The sequence below is a fragment of the Mus caroli genome, unplaced genomic scaffold, assembly GCF_978045245.1.
Source record: "Mus caroli unplaced genomic scaffold, Mus_caroli_1 scaffold_2, whole genome shotgun sequence".
Taxonomy (NCBI): Eukaryota; Metazoa; Chordata; class Mammalia; order Rodentia; family Muridae; genus Mus; species Mus caroli.
Window position 1 is genome coordinate 27,359,058 of NW_028227257.1, and position 20,033 is coordinate 27,379,090.

Below are 20,033 nucleotides of genomic sequence, written 5' to 3' on the forward strand. Positions count from 1 at the left end.
TATCAGATGTTTTAGAAGGGTCCACTTGTAATCCCAGCACTTGGAGGCAGAAGCAAGGGTTGCTGCAGGTTTGAGGCCGCCAGTCTAGTCTGTATGTTAAGTTTCAGTCCAACCAAAGTTGAATCTCAATATTAAAACAAAACAAAACAAAACAAAACAAACAAACAAAAAAAAAAACAAGGGCTGGAGAGATGGTTCAGTGGTTAAGAGCACTGCCTGTTCTTCCCGAGGTTCTGAGTTCAATTCCCAGCAACCACATAGTGGCTCACAACTGTCTGTAATGAGATCTAATGCCCTTTTCTGGTGTGCCTGAAGACAGCTACAGTGTACTCAAATATATAAGATAAACAAATCTTTTGAAAACAAAACAAAACAAACAAATCAAAGTCCAAATGATATGTTAAACAGAAGATTTGATGTGACTACACAGGGAATTAGGGAGAAATCAAATATTACAGATTCAAGAAGCCCTATAAAATTTACACAGATACTTCAGAGTGAAATGTTAAAGAAAATAGTTTAAAGACATTTAAAAAGAAAGAGGAAAAGAAGCAGAGGTTGTTTTAAAAACAAAACAAAAAAAGCTGTGATAAGCTCTTGTAATTTCAGTTCTTGGTAGGCTGAGATGGGAGGGTTACACAGTTGGAGGCATGCCTGGTCTACAAGCCTATTCAGACTGCTAGGTCTACGCAGTGAGACCCAATCTCAAAACCAAAACAATCCGAGTGTGATGTCTGTGCCTATAATCTCAGAATTTGGGAACTATAAGCAATGATCTTTTCTATCAAAACCCAAGAATGATTGTTACCAAAAGATCCCAGGTGGAATCCTCCCTCCCTCTCTCCCTCTCTCCCTCCCTCCCTTCCTCCACAGCCTTCCACCTCTGTTCCTCCTCCCCTCTCTCTCACTAGAGTCTCATGTAGCCCAGCATCCTGCCTCCAACTTCCAAGTGCTGGGATTTACAGACCTTTCCAGCGGAACTGGAAAATTCTAAAACAGAAGCTCCCTACGTGGTGAAAAGGTCAGCTTAGGAACTGTGGGAAGGTCATGGAACACTTGCCCCTCCCGGAAGGGAAAGGCTAATTAACACTACTTAGACCAAAGGGCCTAAGCGGCCTTCGAAGTCCTTGTCACTTCATTCCCTAAAGACCAATCAGTTTAAAGGGTGCAATGTCCTGCCAATCATTGTGCCTAGTTGCTGATGCTTACTCTATTCTGCCCCTGGAAACCATATAAGAACTCGCCGAACGAATGGTGCTTGTTGTTGTTGTGTGTGTGTGTCTCTCGCAGCCTCTCCTTCCGGTTTGGGATGACCCCAGTGCACTGGAACAATACATTCCTCTTGCTTTTTGCATCGATCCCGGCTCCATGTGGTTCACTTAGGGGGTCCCCGGTAAGCTAAGGCTCCCCTCGGAGTCCACAGTGGCTGAGGAATTCATTCTAGGATTCAAGAGCCAGTGCTTCAGTGTGCAGTGAGCCAAGGGAAGGAGATAGTGAAGAATGCAGGCAAAGGTGGGAGCAGGTGGAAAAGTTCCATACACGTTTTCCGTGTCTGTGTGTGTGTGTTCGTGTTCGAAGAAGTGCTCCCATGTTCCTGTAGGGCCACTCACCTTGTTGAGACAGGGTCTCTGCCGGCATCTTACAGATTAGGCTATCCTGGTTGTTTAGGGAACCCCAGGTATCTTCCCGTTTGCCTGCTCAGAGGTGGTTATAAACTCCCACCACCCCAGGGCCACTGAGTTTTGAACTCAGATCCTCATGCATGCCCAGCAAGCAAGTACTTAACCCAGTGAGCTGGGTCCCCTGCCCCTTTACCTATATTTTAACAGGATCCTTTGGACAGTTGAGGGGAAACAGGAGAAGGACCGGCAGGATGAGATCTGTGTGCGGGAGAGGATGTTTTTCTCTTTCTTTTCTTTTCTTTTCTTTTCTTTTTCTTTCCTTCCTTCCTTCCTTCCTTCCTTCCTTCCTTCCTTCCTTCCTTCCTTTCTTTTCCGAGACAGGGTTTCTCTGTGTAGCTCTGGCTGTCCTGGAACTCACTCTGTAGACCAGGCTGGCCTCGAACTCAGAAATCTGCCTGCCTCTGCCTCCCAAGTGCTGGGATTAAAGGCGTGCACCACCACCGCCCGGCAAGAGAGGATGTGTTTCTGTTATCTATTCTGCAGAGGGGTGCCCAGTGTATCTGCTAATCTGTGAGATGAAAGTGGGAGAAAATGTAAAATGAGTTGAGGCTGAAAAGAATTCCCAGCCTTTGCTTGAATAGAAAAGTCGTGAATCTGTAAAGACAGGTCTTCAGGGTGGCAAGGTGGGTTCCCGAGACTGCCACGCCACGTTTGGATTTAAACTCCGGCAATGTGGCTTTACGCAAGTCATAAACATTCAAGCCCTCTGTTTCCTCAAGTGCATGAAGGCCAAGAACCGGGGCTACCTATAGGTGTGTTGGCAACTCTGTGAGCCTGTAGGCTTAACACGCGTGGACGCGACGCTCGCAAGGATAGCTTTCCAGGAGTGCAAGCCAAGGAGACCAGAGGGCAAAGAAGCCAATCCTATATCTCGCCCTCTAGGCCCCGCCTCTAGCCCCGCCCACAGACTAGCCCCTAGCCCCGCCCTCCCAGAGCTAGGCGCTGCCTTGGGTTAGTGGTCGGCCCAGGGGAGATCATGGGCTCCTAGACCAAGTGACTCTGGTCCGCCCAACCATGTGTGGCGCGCAAGTGCCAGGAACAGTCTAGAGGTCTGCCACGGTTGGTGACCCTGCACAGTCTCGGGTGAGGAGACAGTTTTGCGTTCAGTCTGCAGCACTTCCGGGACTGCCACTTTCACTTTCTCTTCCGGGGACGCTGCTCGCGCTGTCTTCCGGGTAGCGCGAGCCTCCGGGCTGGGGTTCCGGACGCTAGGGCGCCCGGGCCGGCTGGCTGGCTGGCCTCCCTCCGTCCCTCGCTTTTGGGTCGTGGTTACTCATCGCCCTTTGCAGACTTGGCCCGGGGCCTCCTTCGCTGTCTGTGTCCCTCGCGGGGCCCCATTGGTTCCCAGTACCCGGCCTCGGACCCTGGGCAGTGTGATGCTGCCCGAGTGCGGACTGGGACACACGCACGAGGCCGGCTAGGGCTGAGTCGCTTCTACCCTCCCGCTCTCTCCCAGGTTACCCCAAAGTAGCGTTTTCCGGAAGCAGCAGCCCTGTCTGAGGGGATGGGCGCAGCCAGGCCAGATGGACGAGAAGACCAAGAAAGGTGGGCACCGATTGCAGCTGGTGGAAGTGGACCCTAGGCCTAGTCAGTGCAAAAATAGGGGTCGGAGACTCTGTGAACGGAGTTGGAGAGCTCCTGGTTGTTAGGAAAACAAACTTAAGTTGTCCGGAGTAGGACCGAGAGGGGAACATCCATCCCTCCCCCTGGCCCTTTCACCCAGAATTGGGGGAACTCCGATAATGCCACTGTTCTGTTTGCTGGAAACCTTGCCTGGATCTCCCTTTTTTTTTTTTTTTTTTTTTTTTTGCGTCCAACTCCCACCAACTCTTCTGTCTACTACTGGGGATTGAACCCGGGTCTTCATGCATGCTAGGCAAATGCTCTATTTCTGAGCTATGCCTCTAGTACATGGCTTTTCTGTTTTGTCCCAACCACTACTTGCCCAAGGCCTTTGCCCACAATCTGGGATATTGAAATGCCCAGCAACCACTCTTTAAGGCCTCAGTTTCCCTTACCTCCTAGAGGTCTCCCCTGACCTCCTTACTCAGTTATGACTAGAATGGACCACAGTCTGATTTTCTCATCAAGTTTTAATTTTCTATTTTCTTGTTGAACTTAAAGAGTTTTATAAGGAGAAGAACGCTCTTCGACTTAACTGCTGTTAAAAGAGTCTCCTTTCTGGAATAGTGGGTGGCATACAGGAGAGCTCAAGAAATGCTTGTCAGATAAATGAATGGAAGTATGAGGACTCTGTGAGCATGGAGGAAAGAGGGTACAGGGGAGGGAGGACTCCATGAGCCCAGGGTACAGAGGAGTGAGGACCGGAAAAATCACCTCCCCCATAAACATAAAGAACTTTTAACATAGCCATGTGCAGAAGATACAGTCAGTCACTAGAGAAGCAAGACAAAGCAAGCACCAAGGGTCACCTCTCCAGCCTCCCCACATAAACTGATGCTAACCTGCTTGCTCTCTGCCGACCTTCAGCAGAGGAGATGGCCCTGAGCCTTGCCCGGGCAGTGGCTGGCGGAGATGAACAGGCTGCTATCAAGTATGCCACCTGGCTGGCAGAACAGAGGGTGCCCCTCAGGGTGCAAGTAAAACCCGAGGTCTCCCCAACACAGGACATCAGGTGAGTGTGCCTTGCATTAAAGGGGACTGGAGGCCTCTTGACTGCCTGTGCACAGGTTATCTGTTTTCCGCCCTGCAGTATTGGGGATCAAACCCAGGCCCTCACAGGCAGGTTCTCTTGTAGGAGATTGCGCTTCAAAGCCTAGTCGCTCGCTCATCAGCTGTGAGCTATGGGGTAGGCTGTGCTGGGGTTTATTTTTTTCTTTTAAGAGGACCCTGCACAATAGGTGTCCTTTGGTGCAGGGGCCATGCAGATCCTCCAGAGTTAGTGTCTGCCTCTAGAAGCAAGCATGGGGTTTATTCCTCAAATGTGTTGAAGTCAGAGCAACTTTAAGGAGACAGTTCTGTCCTTCCCACAATAGGATCTGGAGGCCCGCTAGCACGGGCAAGCGCTTTCACCCATCGAGACAGCTCTTCAACCAGTATTTTAATTTTTAATTTACCCCTTGTTTTTAGAGACTAAGTCTTACTCTGTAATCCCAGTCAACCTGTAAATCACTGTGTAGCCATGGCTAGCTTTCAACTCAGGACAGTTTTATTTTGGAAATATTGGCGTTACAGGTACAAAGTAACAAACCTGGTAATATAGTAACTTATAGATTTTGCTTTGTTACTACAAGGCTTCCATAATTTCCCCCTCTTTGGTTCTGAACATGTGTAGCCTTCCTTAATGGCAGTGTTTCTGATGCTATGGACCCTTTCGGACAGGTCCTCATGTTTGGTGACCCCCAACCATAAATTATTTTTGTTGCTACTTCATAACTGTTTTTGCCACCGTTATGAATTATAATGTAAACATCTGTTTTCTGATGGTCTTAGGCAACCCCTGTGAAAGAGTTAGTCAGGACCCACAGGTTGCTATGGTTAGTATTTGTTACTATGGAGTTGCTCCTCATGGCAGAGTAATAGAGTGTAAAGCTTGTAAGCTTTTGTTTCCAAACTCCTAAGATAGTTTGAAGATTAAGAATATGGTCTTAGCCCAGTGTGGTGGTGCACACCTGTAATCCCAATACTTGGGTGGTAGAGGCAGGAGGATCAGGAGTTTCAGAGCCATCCTGAATACGTGTAACCATGTCTCACAAGAACACCCAGACAACGAAAACCCCTCTCCTATGAAAACATAGACAGACAACTTTGAGTCTTTGTATGTTTGTTTATTTATTTATTTATTCTTTACCAATAGTTGCGTATCAGAATCATTTTCCTGCCTCGGACATGTGGTATATTCCTAGAATCCCGGCATTCAAGAGGCAGAGACAGGTGACTCTCTGAGTTAGAGGTCAACCTGTTTGACATGGTCCATTCCAGACCAGGCAGTGCTAAATAGTGAGATCTGACAAAAAAGCAAATCATTTTCTGGAAGAGCTTCTTGGGTACTTCCTGGAGCGTTTTTCAGAACAGGCGCTGCTGAGACAAGGGTTTTTTATGTAGGCCACCTGGAACTTGGGGCTATCCTCCTGCAGAAATCATCTTCCCGAGGCTGGGATCGTGGGTATGCACTGCCTGACCTGGCTGTCTTTGCTCAGATGATACACTGTTTCCCATGGCCCTCCCAGGTCTCAGAAGGCTGGACCTGGGTCCAGTGGCATAGGTTATCTGTTTTCCTTGGGGTTCAGCTCAGTTCTTCATTTGCATTCTAATTTTTCTTGCTTTTTGGTCTTTCAGCAATGTTTCAGGAGCCAGGCATGGTGGCACACATCTGTAATGCTAGGTGGCACTTGGAAGGCTGAGGTAGGAGGAGGAGGATGGCTAGTCTAGGCTGCATAGTGAGATCCTGGCTCAAAACAAACCGAAGAACAAAATAAGCTTGCAGATCCCCGAGAAAACTGATGCTTATAGACTAGAGTAAGAACGCATGCCCTCGGTGGTGGAGTGATTGCCTGGCGTATGAGGCTCTTCATTTAGTGCCCAGCACCAGAAGTAAAGTTAGACATGGTTTGGAATGATGCAGTTTGGACTTAAGTCGCTCTGGCAGTTACTGATTGCTCCTGCAGCATGGCTACCATAGTATGTGTGTATCTGGAAAAGGATATGGCCGGGCCTGCCTCAGGCTGCTGGAAAGGATTAAATGACTAATGTCAGGTGTATGTTCAACACCAGATGTTGCTCGTTGGGCAGAAGAGAGGAACAGGTGCAGCCAGAGCAGACCATAATCCCAACACTTAGACATTGGAATAGAGGATCGGAAGTTCAAGGGCATCTTCAGCTTGAGAGGGAGTTCAGGACCAGCCTTACATGAGACCCTGTTTCAAACCAAACCAAACCAAAACCAAAAGAATCTCCCTTTCCCCTACAAAAGAATTTGCCCGACTTGGTGACAGCTTCTTGGGAGGCTGAAACAGGTAGATGACAAGTTCAAAGCCTGCCTTGGCAATTTACTGACCCTGTCTCAAAATAAAAATAAAGGGCTAGAAAATATATATCAAGACAAACAACAACAAAACAGAAACAAAAAACTTCTGGGTTGGAGAGATAGTTCCATGGTTAAGAGAGTAGACTGCTCTTCCAGAGGTCTTGAGTTCAATGTCTAGCAACCACATGGTGGCTCACAACCATCCGTAATTGGATCTGATACCTCCTCCTGGTGTGTCTGAAGACAGCAACAGTGTACTCACACACATAAAACACATGAATAATAAGGGGCTGAGGCCCAGTTCAGCTGTAGAACATTCCCCTAGTGCAAGGCCCTGGCTCATCCCCAGTACTGCTGTTCCTTCAGCTCCTGTGAGCCAGCACAGAGCATAGGCAGTGCTTCCTGTTGGGTGGAGATTCAGAGAGATTCTCCCAGTGTGGACTGTCCGTGCAGGTTGTTCTCTTTTGTTTTCTATTGGAATAAACACCACGACCGGAAGCAGCTTGGGAAGGAAAAAGCCTGGCTAATGCATCCCAGCTTCTATTCTATCACTGAGGGAGGTGGGGTCAGGAACCCGGAGACAGGAACTGAAGCCGAGTCTGTGGAGGAATGCCGCTTCTGCTCTTCCAGGCTTGCTCAGATTGCTTTTTTTTTTTTTTGTGGGGAGGGGGGGCGGTTCGAGACAGGGTTTCTCTGTGTAGCCCTGGCTGTCCTGGAACTCACTTTTGTAGACCAGGCTGGCTTTGAACTCAGAAATCCGCCTGCCTAAGCTTCCCAAGTGCCCGGCTTCAGATTGCTTTTTATTTTTTTATTTTTTTTTTTAATTTTTTTTTTATTTTTTAAAGATTTATTTATTTATTATATGTGAGTACACTGTAGCTGTCTTAAGACACACCAGAAGAGGGCGTCAGATCTCATTACGGATGGTTGTGAGCCACCATGTGGTTGCTGGGATTTGAACTCCGGACCTTTGGAAGAGCAGTCGGGTGCTCTTACCCACTGAGCCATCTCACCAGCCCCCCAGATTGCTTTTTAATACAACCCAGGGCCATCTGCTCAGAGGTGGCACTGGCCCCAGCCCAGCTGGAGATGTCACTCAGCAGTTAAGAGTGCTTGCTACTCTCTGGAAGCCCCAGGTTTGGTTCTCAGCACCCACGTGGTGGCTCACTATTCTTTGCAACTCAGATTCCCGGGAGTCTGACATCCTCTTTTGATTTGCACAGGCACCAGGTAGCAAGTGGTGTGGATGTGTTTGTGCAGGCAGTCACTCAAACACAGGAAATAAATCTTTTAAAAATTTGAATTTTAAAAAGGATCGAAAATGTCCCACAGGCTTGCCGACAGGCCAATTTGATGGAGACATTTTTTCAATTGATACTTTCTTTTCTAACTTGTATATGTTGACAAAAATTCTAACCAGCAGATAGCCTCTGCACATGTGCAGACTTGAACTGTCCGCTGCCAGCAGCCCCCAATCCTTACCTCCCCTTGTTTTCCACAGGCTCTGTGTGAGTGTGGAGGATGCCTACATGCACACCGTCACCATTTGGCTCACAGTACGCCCGGATATGACAGTGGCCTCCCTTAAGGACATGGTGAGTAAAGGTGGAGGGAGGAGAGGTTCATTTTTGCCTCACAGTCCAGGATATTGTGCATCGCAGCAGCAAGGCTGTGCTTGAGAAACTCCATCTAGGGGTCAGGAACTTGCGACTGCAGGGTTTTGTTTTGTTTTGTTTTGTTTATTTCTTATCCCCCTTAAATGTTTTTTAGAGTTACATATTTAACTTTATGTATATGAATGGTTGCCTGCATGCGAGTGTTGTTCCATGTGTCTGCCGGTTGTATCCTGTGGCACTGGGGTTGTGGACGATTGTGAGTCACCTTGTGTGTGCTGGAAGGTGATCCCAGGTCCTGCACGAGCAAGTGTTCTGACTCACTAGGCTTCTCTCCAGCCTTCCTCTCTCTCCTTTTGTAGATAGAGTTTCACTAAGCAACTCTGGTGGCCTGGAACTTACTTTGTAGATCAGGCTGGTCTCTAATTTAAAGCGATCCACCTGCCTCTGCCTCCTGAGTTCTGGGATTAAAGGTCCGCACCACTGCTGTGCTAGACCTCAGTTGTGGCTTTTCATAAGGCCAAGGAGTAAAGAGCTGGGGCCAAAACAGGGTAAACTCTAACCTTCAAAGCCAGCTTTCGGGGCCCACCTACACTAGCCAGGCCTCCCCAGCAACAGTTCCACGGTCTCAGAAAACAGCGCCTCCACCTGGGATCAAATGTGAGTGTAGTGGTAGATATTTTACTTTTCAAACTGTAACCTCACCCCCACTGCACCCCCAAAGGTATTCCTGGACTATGGCTTCCCACCTAGCCTGCAGCAGTGGGTGGTTGGACAGAGGCTGGCACGAGACCAGGAGACCTTGCATTCACACGGCATTCGGCGGAATGGAGACGGTGCCTATCTCTACCTGCTGTCAGCCCGCAACACGTCACTCAACCCGCAAGAGCTGCAGCGGCAGCGGCAGCTGCGAATGTTGGAAGGTGAAGTCTTTTCTGTCAGCGATGTGCTGGAGGGCCCTGTCCATGAACGAGGATGTCAGATGGGGGAGGGAGCTCTCCATAGAACTCTTGGGCATAGCTGGCATGAAGGGAGGGGCCGTTTAGTCCTGGCCTGGCATTTGCTAGCCGTGTGAGCTGAGACAAGCTCACTGCTGTTTCTGTCTGTCCCTCAGTTTTCTGTGTTTCTGTCTGTATGTTGGTGAGATAACTAAGGTATAGTATGGTTGCTTTTACTGCAGTATTTTAGACCTGTAGAAAAGTGGGAGAGTTGTACAGAGAAACATTTTCCTTCTTTGTTTTGTTTTTTGTTTTTTTCAAGACTGGGTTTCTCTGTATAGCTGTCCATGGCTATCCTGGAACTCACACTATAGACCAAACTGGCCTTGAACTCGGAGATCTGCCGCCTGCCTCTGCCTCCTGAGTGCTGGGAATAAAGGCTCTGCCACTGCTGCCTGGCTGCTGTTTTGTGGTTTTTTTTTTTTTGTTGTTGTTGTTGTTCATTTTCCGGGTGCAGAGTCTTTGGAGACATTTTAGAAGTAACTATAAGTAGGCTCTTCCTCCCCTGAATACTTGTGTAGTTTCTTAAAAAGAAAGGTAATTTTCCTGCTTTACCCTTCAGTGCAGGAAATTAACATCAATGAAGAATAGACTTTTTTTTTTTTTTTGGATTTTTCGAGACAGGGTTTCTCTGTGTAGCCCTGATTGTCCTGAAACTCACTCTGTAGACCAGGCTGGCCTCGAACTCAGAAATCCGTCTGTTTTTTTTTTTTTAATTTTTAAAAAATTGCATTTTTTGGGCTGGGCATAGTGGCACATGCCTTTAATCCTAGCACTTAAGAGGCAGAGGTAGGCAGGTCTTTGAGCTCAAGGCCACCCTGGTCTACATAATGAATTCCAGGGCAGCCAAAACTTTATCAGAAACCATGTCTTGGAAAAAAACAAAACAAAAAAACCAAAAACCAACAACCTCCTCACAAAGTAAGTAAATAATTTAAAGATTACATTTATTTGTTTGCTTGTTTCTCTCTCTCTCTCTCTCTCTCTCTCTCTCTCTCTGTGTGTGTGTGTGTGTGTGTGTATGTGTGTAGCCATGCATGTGCCACAGAGTATATGGGAAGGAAGGACGACAACTTGCAGGAGCCAATTCTCTTTTCACTGTGTGGTCCAAGGGCTCAAACTCAGGTCATCAGGCTTGGTGGCAAGTGGCTTTGCCCACTGAGCCCTCTCTCTGGTTGACATTGACACAAGTATAGTCAGTCTCGTTTGGGTTTTTGCCAGTTGTCCAACCAGTGTCCTTGGTGGCAAAAGATATGGCATTCAGCTGCCACATCTCAGTCCCTCCCAGCCCTGATCCCCTTTGATTCCTGGTTATCGTGTTCAGTCCTCTTTCTCCGTGGTGGGCATTTCAGCATGGTGGAGTCCGTGCTTGGGGGCTCCTCTTAAACGGGACAGAGCTCATGAAGCCAGTTATGGGTAAAGTGAAGTAAAGCCTTAGACTTGGGGTATCCCAAGTGGTAGGTATCTTACTTTTCAAACTATAGCCCTACCCCCACCATACCCCCAAATGTATTCCTGGACTATGGCTTCCCACCTAGCCTGCAGCAGTGGGTGGTTGGACAGAGGCTGGCTCTCCTTTGGGAGGGGTCTAGAAACACTGTGGAGTTGGGAGTTGACTCGAGGTGGGTTGTGTCTGGCCAGCTCAGCATGTGGTTACCTAGATGCCACACATGACTCCTTCTGCAGATTTGGGCTTCAAGGATCTCACCCTTCAGTCACGGGGGCCCCTGGAACCTGTCCTTCCGAAGCCCAGGATCAACCAGGAGCCGGGACAGCCAGATGCAGAACCGGAGTCACCACCGGTAAGCTGCCTTACTTTGTGGGCACCTGTGCCCTGCCCTCCCTGTCAAGCTCAACAGCCGAGCTCACAGCCCGTCTGCACCCAGGTGGGCTGGCAGTGCCCTGGCTGCACTTTCATCAACAAACCCACACGGCCTGGGTGTGAGATGTGCTGTCGTGCAAGGCCTGAGACCTACCAGATACCTGCTTCATACCAGCCTGACGAGGAAGAGCGAGCACGCCTGGCCGGCGAGGAGGAGGCGCTGCGCCAGTACCAGCAGGTGGGCACACAGGTCCAGGGACAGGCACCTGAAGGCTGTTTGAGGAAGGCCTGAGCCAGAAAAAAACCACCTGCATACTGCTGTGCCACTCACCTCGTGACCACACTGCTAAGCCATAACCTTGGCCTTGACTGAGAGCTGCCTCTCTCTGAGGCCAGTTCTCTGGCTGATGCTCACTCTCTGGTTGTGATGCACAGCTAGGCTTTTCACCTGCTCTGCGTCCTCGCTTTGACACCCCCTCCCGCCATGTACACAAGCATCCTCAGCCGTGCTTCATCTGTGACTCTTAAGTGTGCTATTCCCCAGTCAGTCAGATCCTACCCCCATGGCCTGTAACCTCACCCTGGCTCCTGTTAGATACATACTCCACCTCCTGTCCCTTCCTCTCGCATCCATCACCTTCTTGTGCTGCTTGGGAGTGACTCTGTCCGCTCTCATTTCCCTAGAGTAGTCAGTTCCATCATAAACACTGATTCTGTGGACACCCCACTCTGGTGCTCCCCCTCCGAGAGCATGCTCTGCCCTCCGTCATTCCCTTTGGGGTCAGTGTAGCCTGCTCCACCTTGACCACAACCCCATACCTAGCAAGCTTTCTCCAGCCTCACTCTGTCCCCAGCCTTGACCACTCCTCCAGCACTGCCCTGCTTTTCCGGAGTTTGAGCCCTGTGGACCCCCTCCCCCTCCACTTCCTCTTGTACCCTGAACCTTGTCTTTTTCTACTGTCCTTGTCCCCTCATCCTTGTCCCCCCCGTCTGGCTTCTTACTCTGCTGTAGCCCTTCCCAGCTCTCTTGGCCTGCCCATATTCCCAGCCCACTACTACCTTGGTGCCCCCATCCTACCCCAACCTTGTCCCACTTCTTATCTGACCAACTGAGACCCTGACCCTCCTGGTGGCCCCGCCCTGCCCATGTGCCCAGCGGAAACAGCAGCAGCAGGAGGGGAACTACCTGCAGCACGTGCAGCTGGAGCAGAGGAGCCTGGTGCTGAACACCGAACCTACTGAGTGCCCTGTGTGCTACTCAGTGCTGGCACCCGGCGAGGCCGTGGTGCTGCGTGAGTGTCTGCACACCTTCTGCAGGTGCGGCCCCACTCCCACCCAGTGACAGTGTTGCCAGAGTAAAATGTCTGTGGCCTTGTTCCTTATCTCATTGGATGCCCACAAAACACTGTTTATGCAAGAGTTATTGTGGCTTATGCCTGAAATCCCAGCTCTCAGGAGCTGGAGGCAAGAGGATCAGACGTTCAAGACTAGCTTCGGCTGTATAGTGAGTTCAAAGCCAGCCAGGGCTGTTTGAGACCTTGTCTCCAAAATCAAAAAAAAAGAAAGACAGACTAGGCTCAGAGAATCCAAGCACCCATGTTGCCAAGCCACACAGCTTGCAGGGAATTCAGAAATGAAACAGGTGTCGTTCTAGCTCCCCCTAACAGCCCACAGCATTCTGCCCTCTGCGTCGGCTTTCCCGAGCTGGGGAAGTATTATTCATTCACCATGGTGGACCCTGGTGGAGTGCCCCTTCTAGCTTGTGTTCCAGTGTGCAGTCTGTGTTAATGTATACGGCACCACAGGCTAAGTAACTAGGCTGTGTGCCTTGTGGGATGGAACCCCTCAAAAGTCATGCTGGAGTAGAGGCTGGAAAGCTGCCTGTGAGACCAGGAAGCAGAGGGATGGTGGGTATTGTGGGACAGGATAGTTGTGCCTGTGCAGGTGACACGCTCCAAGCAGCAGTCGGTCTGGTCCCCTTTGGGTGGCACTGCTGCAGTACTGGGCAGTGGCACTTGGACTGGGTAGAGGCAGAGGCCAAGGAGGAGGTTACTGCAGTCCCCTGGGCAGGGATGCCAGTGCCCCAGACCAGAGCCACAGGGATGGTGGGGTGAATAGAAGCGTGGGGCCCTTGGTGGTGGGCTGAGAGGAATGGGAAGGAAGGGCCCCGGGATCAGGCCCTCCTATCCGAGGGCCGGAGTCCCTGCGAAGGTTGGCACGAGCCTAACTGCCACCCTCCCCTGCCCAGGGAGTGCCTGCAGGGCACCATCCGAAACAGCCAGGAGGCGGAGGTGTCTTGCCCCTTCATTGACAGCACCTACTCATGCCCCGGCAAGCTGCTGGAGAGAGAGATCCGGGCGGTAAGGCTGTGGGTGGAAAGGCGTTCTGAGCCCTGGGAACTGGCCTGGAGCTTGCAACAGGCACTGCTCAGGCGCTGCTCAAGCGCATCAGCTCTTTGCCTCCCCAGCAGACATCACCCAAGAGTTCATTGGGAGGGCCTGGGGCCTACGCAGGGCAGCTGGGGGTGACGGTGGGGGCGGGTTAGGTGAAACCTCAGCTGCTTTAGCTTCATCACCAGTGCAGCAAGGGCTGCAGTTACAGTGGGTGGGAGCTGTGGCTGCGGCTTCGCTGTGTGACCTTATGGCAGACTCAGCCTCTGCCCTTTGTCCGCTATCAGAACCACAGGTGACATCTGCTAGTGTGTGCAGGCGTGTGCAGCTGCTGTGTCAACTGCTTTTGCTTTGTAGCCACTCACTCCAGGCCTGGTGTCCCAAGACTCTGTGGTTTGTAAAGTGCAAGGCTGTGCTTCACTGGGTGGAGCTGGGGTGTCTGAATTTCAGAGTTGGATCCTGGATTATCTGCTCAGTGGTGTGAGATGGTTCATGATGGCCTTCTCTAGAAGAGCCGTCTACTGCAGTCCCCTGCACATGTAGGCTGTACAGGCCTATCACATGGTAGTGGTTAGTGAGGTTTCAGTGTTTCAGACACAACAGTAAGCGTGCAAAGACTGGTCAGCTGTAACCCTGTTTATCAGTGCGGACTACATGCTCAGGCCGATTCCCTGTAGGGGCCAACATGAACCATTCGGGTGACATCCTGTGGTGATGTGGCCATTCAAGGGTTAGTATGACAGTCCACCCTGTCATCTCAGCACTGCTGAAGCATCAGGTGAAAGAAGAGCTTGAGGCCAGCTTGAATCAGATAGCTCGGGTGTTTTACAAAGCTAAGGGCTAGTAGGTCGAATACAGCACTCGCAGCACCTGAGTTCTACCGTAGGCTTAAAAAAGGATGGCAGTGGCCAGGATCCAGATGGCAGACTCCAGGCACGCACAGATTTCCCCCCCTTCCTTCCCATCACCCCCGTCTCCTCTGACTTCTGAAGTCTCCCAAAATATTATGAAACGATTCTCTAGCCCAAGGGGCCCTTCTGAGGTGGGAAGGGGATCTGAGAGAGTAGAACTTGGGGAATTTCAATTCTATATTCCAAGCAGCTGTGTTTTAACCTTGTCTGGAGGCTTCTGAGTGGGTCAGTCCTGGGCATTGCTGAGGTATCCTTACAGGTCTGGAGAGACCTGTAACTAGCTCTTGTCACTGGCTCAGAGGTTTCCCGAGAAGGCCATATTTATATAAGGATTGCATGCAGGACACCCTAGATGTCTGTCCTCAGGCCCTGACTCAAGCCTCAGGTGTGGCAGCAAGAGGAAACAGGTGTCCGTAGAGCGGTCTGGTGGTGGTGCTTTCAATAAGTGGCAGGTAATAGAAATAAAAGAGAAAAAAACACCTTCAACTCTGTGAGCCCTAGACATCCTGACATCCTCTAGTAGCATTTTGTCCTGTTTCCCTCTTTCTTGGCAGATGACTTCTGTTGTAGTTGTTTTGGGACAAGGTTTCACTATCTAACAGTCTTGGTTGGCTTAACTCACACAGATCACTTGACATTGCCTCCTGAGTGCATGGTTAAAGGCAGGTACTACTACCCACCCCATATGTTTCTTTTATAGTTGCATTTTCTTGTGTATGTATCAAGTGTGTAACACACCCAGCATGTATGGAGTTCAGAGGACAATTAGCCGGAATCAATTCTGTCTTTTCAACCATGTGCTTCTCAGAGTTCAAATTCAGGTCGGCAGATTTGGCAGCAAGCACCCTTGCCTGCCATGCCATTTCATTGGTTCCAGGCTGGAATTCTGAGGTTTTGAGGTAAACATCATTTATTGTGGTTCACACAAGACAGAATGTATACCTTCTAGGTGTACAGGTATGTGAGTTTTGCCATACGTAACTTCCATAAGCACCACCCAGCTAACATACAGAGCAGAGGCCTGGGTCTCCCACTGACTCACTTTGCTGTTTGCCAAGGCTCCTTTAAGGAGCATCTCAGCTCTCATTGACACGCCTTCTCTGCCTCTCCTCTCAGCTTAGCTTTCCCTGCTGGGAGGTGCAGCTCCCTAGCTCTGCTTCTGTGTGGAGCAGAGGCACCAGAAGATGGTCAGGTCTAGGATGTTGCCACATTGTAGAGTGCAGTGTACCTGGATACTGATTTGCCTTTGAGACAGGTCTTGCTATATATATAGTCCAGGCTGGCCTTGAACTCTGAATGACCCTTCTGTCTCAGCCTTCAAAGGACTGGGTTTCATGACTCCCAGATAGATAGGAATTGAACCCCTTTGTCCCCCGTCACTCGTGTCCGGTTTCCTCATTAAATTTGAACTGTTGGCTGTTTGTCCACAGTTAAGTCCTTAGCTAGGACTTCTGAGGCACTGTCACTTAAGCTTTATAGTCACCATGACTGTGCACTGTCAGCTTCGCCCACTTCTTGCCACAGCTTCCCAGGTGCTAGGATGATAGGTTTGTGCCATTTGGACTGTCTAAGTGGAGGTTTTAAGTGCTCAAGGGGCTCTGTGAAGAACAGAGCTTGAGTTGTGTATTATAGCTCACCTGTAATGCCAGCCCTTGGGAAGTAGAGACCCTCCAGTTGTTAAAGGCCAGCATTTATTACATGAAACCTTGTCCCTGTCCCCCCAACCCCCCAAAAAACTGCATAGGTGGGGGAAGAGGAGCTTGGGACAGGGTTGAAGTGCTTGGTTTCCTGAGACCATTTGATAGGAGGAGGGCATCTGCTGGGTATCCTGAACCCCAGCAGCAAAGCTGTGTATGTGCAGCTCCTGTCCCCTGAGGACTACCAGCGTTTCCTGGATCTGGGTGTGTCCATCGCAGAGAACCGAAGCACCTTGAGCTACCACTGCAAGACCCCCGACTGCAGGGGCTGGTGTTTCTTTGAGGATGATGTCAACGAGTTCACCTGTCCTGTGTGCACCCGTGTCAACTGCCTGCTCTGCAAGGTGAGACAGGGACCGTCTAGCTGGGCCTTGCTAGGACTGTCTGTGGCAGCTGCAGGGGCTGCAGTCTGAGCCTAGTGGAGAGCTGCTTTAGGGGTTACAATACCCATCAGCATCTAAAATGGGATTTATATTAGGCTCCTACTACTGATGGTCCTGGCTCCCCCTTCCTGAACCCTGCGTCTTCTGTAAAATGGGTATAGGCTTTCTAAGTGAGGGCTTTCACTGATGGCACTCATTGCTGGGGTTGGGCCCCTTCTGCTCATCACAGCTTGAGCCCTTGGGGAATGTCTCACTCAAGAGCTTCTTGCCCTCCAGGCCATCCATGAGCGCATGAATTGCAGGGAATACCAAGACGACCTGGCCCTGCGGGCTCAGAATGATGTGGCTGCCCGGCAGACGACAGAGATGCTAAAGGTAAGGCAGTCTTGGCAAGGGCCTGGGGACAAATGTCGTGGATGCTTCTGAGGAAGGACTAAGGTCACATGTTCTTGGAGGCCAAGACTTCCTCCTGGTCAAACCCCCATTGCAGGGTGTGACTTCCGTAGGGTGTCATGTATGGAACTGAAGGAAGAGTCTGGGTTGGGGAGCCCTCTGTAACGAAGTGGTGGCTAGCGCTGCCAGGCTGAGGGAGTGTACACTGCAGAGAACAAGGCCAGGGCCTCAGTAGCTCCCCTCCCCAGGTGATGCTGCAGCAGGGCGAGGCCATGCACTGCCCACAGTGCCGGATTGTGGTGCAGAAGAAGGACGGCTGTGACTGGATCCGCTGTACAGTCTGCCACACTGAGATCTGCTGGGTCACCAAGGGCCCACGCTGGGGCCCGGGGGTGAGTCTTCAGGGTACTGGAGAGCTGAGGGAGGTTAGTAACTGGAGTGGGACGCAGTACTTCAGCTATGAACTCAGTCCAGCCTACCATGTATAGCCCAAGAGGAAAGATTGTTATTTAAATATTTAATTTTGAGTCAGGGTCTCATAATGTAGACCAGGCTATCCTCCAAATCAGAGAGTCATCTGCCTCTTCCCCCCAAGGTACTGGGATTAAAGGAATGTGCTACTGTTGCCTGGCTTAACTTTGTTTTTTATTGTTTGTGCACCCATGTGTGCGTGCTAGAGAGAGAGCAGGAGGGAGAAGGAGAAGGGGGATGGGGGGGGGAAGAGAGAGAGAGAAGAAAAGAGAGAAGAGAGAGAGCGCGAGCATATGCTCAGATTTTATTTTTATTTTTTTGAGACAGCGTTTCTCTGGAACAGACCAGGGTGGCTGTAAATACAGAGATCCACCTGCCTTTGTCTCCCAAGTGCTGGGATTACAGACATGTGCCACCATTGCCTGGCTTATTTATTTTTTTAATACTGTTTAATACTGCTTTGCACTCTGTAGCCTGGGTTGCTTTGGGATTTGTGGCAGTCCTCCTGCCTCAGCCTTCTGAGTGCTGGAGATTATAGGTTTAAGGGTTAAGAATTTTTTACATCTAAACATTGTTTGGAGGTTCTCAAACGCTACTGTTTGGAAGTGCAGAGAGACACGAAAATAGTTCTGGAGCACCAACCCCCTGCTCCTGCCTCTGTGCTTCTGCGGGGGCTAAGGTCTGTCAGGCTTTGACCTGGCCTGTGCAGCAAAGCCTGCTGTTCTGCTTGAGGGGAGAATAAGTCAAGGTCAGCCTGGAGTTGGAAGGAGGCTTGCCAGTCCCTCCCTCTGGCACATCTTTGCCAGGGCCTGTCTCGGATTGCCAGACACAAGAAGTAGAGAAGTGCTCTGTGGATGCGAGTCACAGGCTGTGAGTGCCTGGGTGGTGGCAGTCAGTGCTGGTGGACCCAGAGGCACTGTACATTTTCCTTCTGCCTGGGTGCTGGTCCACCTACGGCTAGATCCCTTTCTCTCTCTGGCCTGGGGAAGACCGTGGAGTTTAAGGGTGCTGGAGAGGTTGGGATGGGGTTAAAGGCCTTCATGACTACCTCCCTGAGGTTGCTGAGGCTGTTCTTTGCAGGAGGGCTTTTGGCAACCTCACTGCACCTTTAGATGGGCCCTGCCTTGGGCTGATAGAGTGACTTTGGGGCATAGCCTGTTTTTACCAACCTGATACCCTCTTTTCTCTATCCTTTAGGGCCCAGGGGACACCAGTGGTGGCTGCCGCTGCCGGGTCAATGGGATTCCATGCCACCCAAGCTGTCAAAACTGCCACTAAGTCGACGATGGTGGCTCTCATACTGACCCAGCCCCACATGTATAGCACTGAACAGGGCTAGGCCAGGGACTGACCTGGTTTGGCCACCATACCTTTAGGCTTGGTAAGGGAGAAAGCCTGAGCTGTACTGCAGTCTGATTGCTGTGTTACAAGGACCCAGCTGAGCTGATGTCAGTTGCACTGCCTCTGTTGCTTCAAGGGGTGGCTGCCCAGACCTCATGGCCCTGCACTAGCCACCCGACCCTTACTAGCCACCAGCCTTAATTAAACACAGCCTTGGCCTAAGGCCTGGCTGGCTAGTGCTCTGAGTGACTGTTTTCCCTGAGCTTGCTCCCTGAGGACCCACAGCCTCATCCTTTGCCTTGTTGGCTTTCTGGGCACTTCTTAAAGCTGATGTGAATTCATCCAAGGCTCAGGTAGATTGGTAGGTCAGGAAACAGCCCGTGGGGTTCAGCTCTGCATCCTCCTCTTTAAGTGAATTAAAGTGATTTTCCCAGAAGGGAAAGGTGTCATGCTTGAGGGAACAATGTCCTAGGCTGGGTACCACACAAGCAGGATGGTGAGCTCTGGAGAGCTTGGAACAGAACCTGGAGGTGATCTGTTGGTTCTGGTGGTTGGGGGAATAAGGCTGGCTCAGCTCTGGGACCCCTGTAGCAGAGCTGGCACCACCATGCCCAACTCTTGGGACAAGGTTGCTTGGGCAGTATTAGCCCAGACTGGGGAAATTTATCGAGAAGGGCTTGAAGCTTAGAGGGATGCTAGGGAGGGAGGTCAAGGCAGCAGCTGGAGGCTGGGAAGAAAGGCTTGGCTGCTCCCTCTGGGTATCTAAGGAGAAGAGCAGAGGAGTTTCTGAAACTGCTGAAACCAAGCAGTCCTTTCTGCTTTAAGAGCAGAGGCAAGATGGAAGCGCCATGCTGTGATGTCTGGTCTGGTGGTTTCTCTCCACTCCGGCCCATTCAGCTCCTCTGAGATTGAGTATCTCTGTCTTCCCACAATGTGAGCCTTAACAGTAAGCCCGTGGTCAAAACTCACTCCAGATGCTAGGGCAGGTAGCTTTTCCAGGGTGTCTACATCCTGGAGTATGTATCCTTGGATGGACCTACAGCCTCAGTGGGCTCAGAAAGGCCCCTGGACTGTGAAGGATTGCTTTGATTTTAGATATAAGGTTGATGTAGCCCAGGTTTTCCTTGAACTTGTGGCAGTCGTTTTTCCTGCCTTGGCCTCCATGGTATTGGGAAAAGAGACATGCACCAAGCTTGGCCTGACCAAGACTTGCTATACACATATCCTTCCTTTATTACCCAGGTAACAAAACCCCACTTGTCCTTTGTGTTTGGTCCTTATGTCCTCAGCTGCTTAGAACTTTTGCCACTCAAGACTTCTCTTTAACCCTCTGCAACTGGAGGTC

At 50.4% G+C, this 20,033-nt stretch overlaps 1 protein-coding gene across 4 annotated transcripts; it reads left to right on the plus strand.

Annotated features, from left to right (window-relative positions):
* The first annotated feature begins 2,617 nt into the window (after window positions 1-2,617).
* Window positions 2,618-19,124, plus strand: Rbck1 (RANBP2-type and C3HC4-type zinc finger containing 1). 4 transcript variants are annotated; one of them, XM_021150148.3, is made up of 13 exons: window positions 2,618-2,765; window positions 3,139-3,227; window positions 4,173-4,317; window positions 8,171-8,264; window positions 9,007-9,205; window positions 10,967-11,082; window positions 11,167-11,340; window positions 12,259-12,419; window positions 13,351-13,462; window positions 16,265-16,444; window positions 16,760-16,858; window positions 17,125-17,268; window positions 18,545-19,124. In XM_021150148.3, exons 2-13 carry the CDS (start codon window positions 3,206-3,208, stop codon window positions 18,623-18,625), a joined length of 1,527 nt encoding a protein of 508 aa, XP_021005807.1. In that variant the 5' UTR covers window positions 2,618-2,765; window positions 3,139-3,205; the 3' UTR covers window positions 18,626-19,124. The 4 variants fall into 4 exon arrangements, with proteins under 4 accessions (XP_021005807.1, XP_029330104.1, XP_085689477.1 ...); XM_029474244.2 differs by having other exon boundaries at window positions 4,176-4,317; XM_085833351.1 differs by lacking the exon at window positions 2,618-2,765 and having other exon boundaries at window positions 2,832-3,227.
* The last annotated feature ends 909 nt before the right edge of the window (window positions 19,125-20,033 follow it).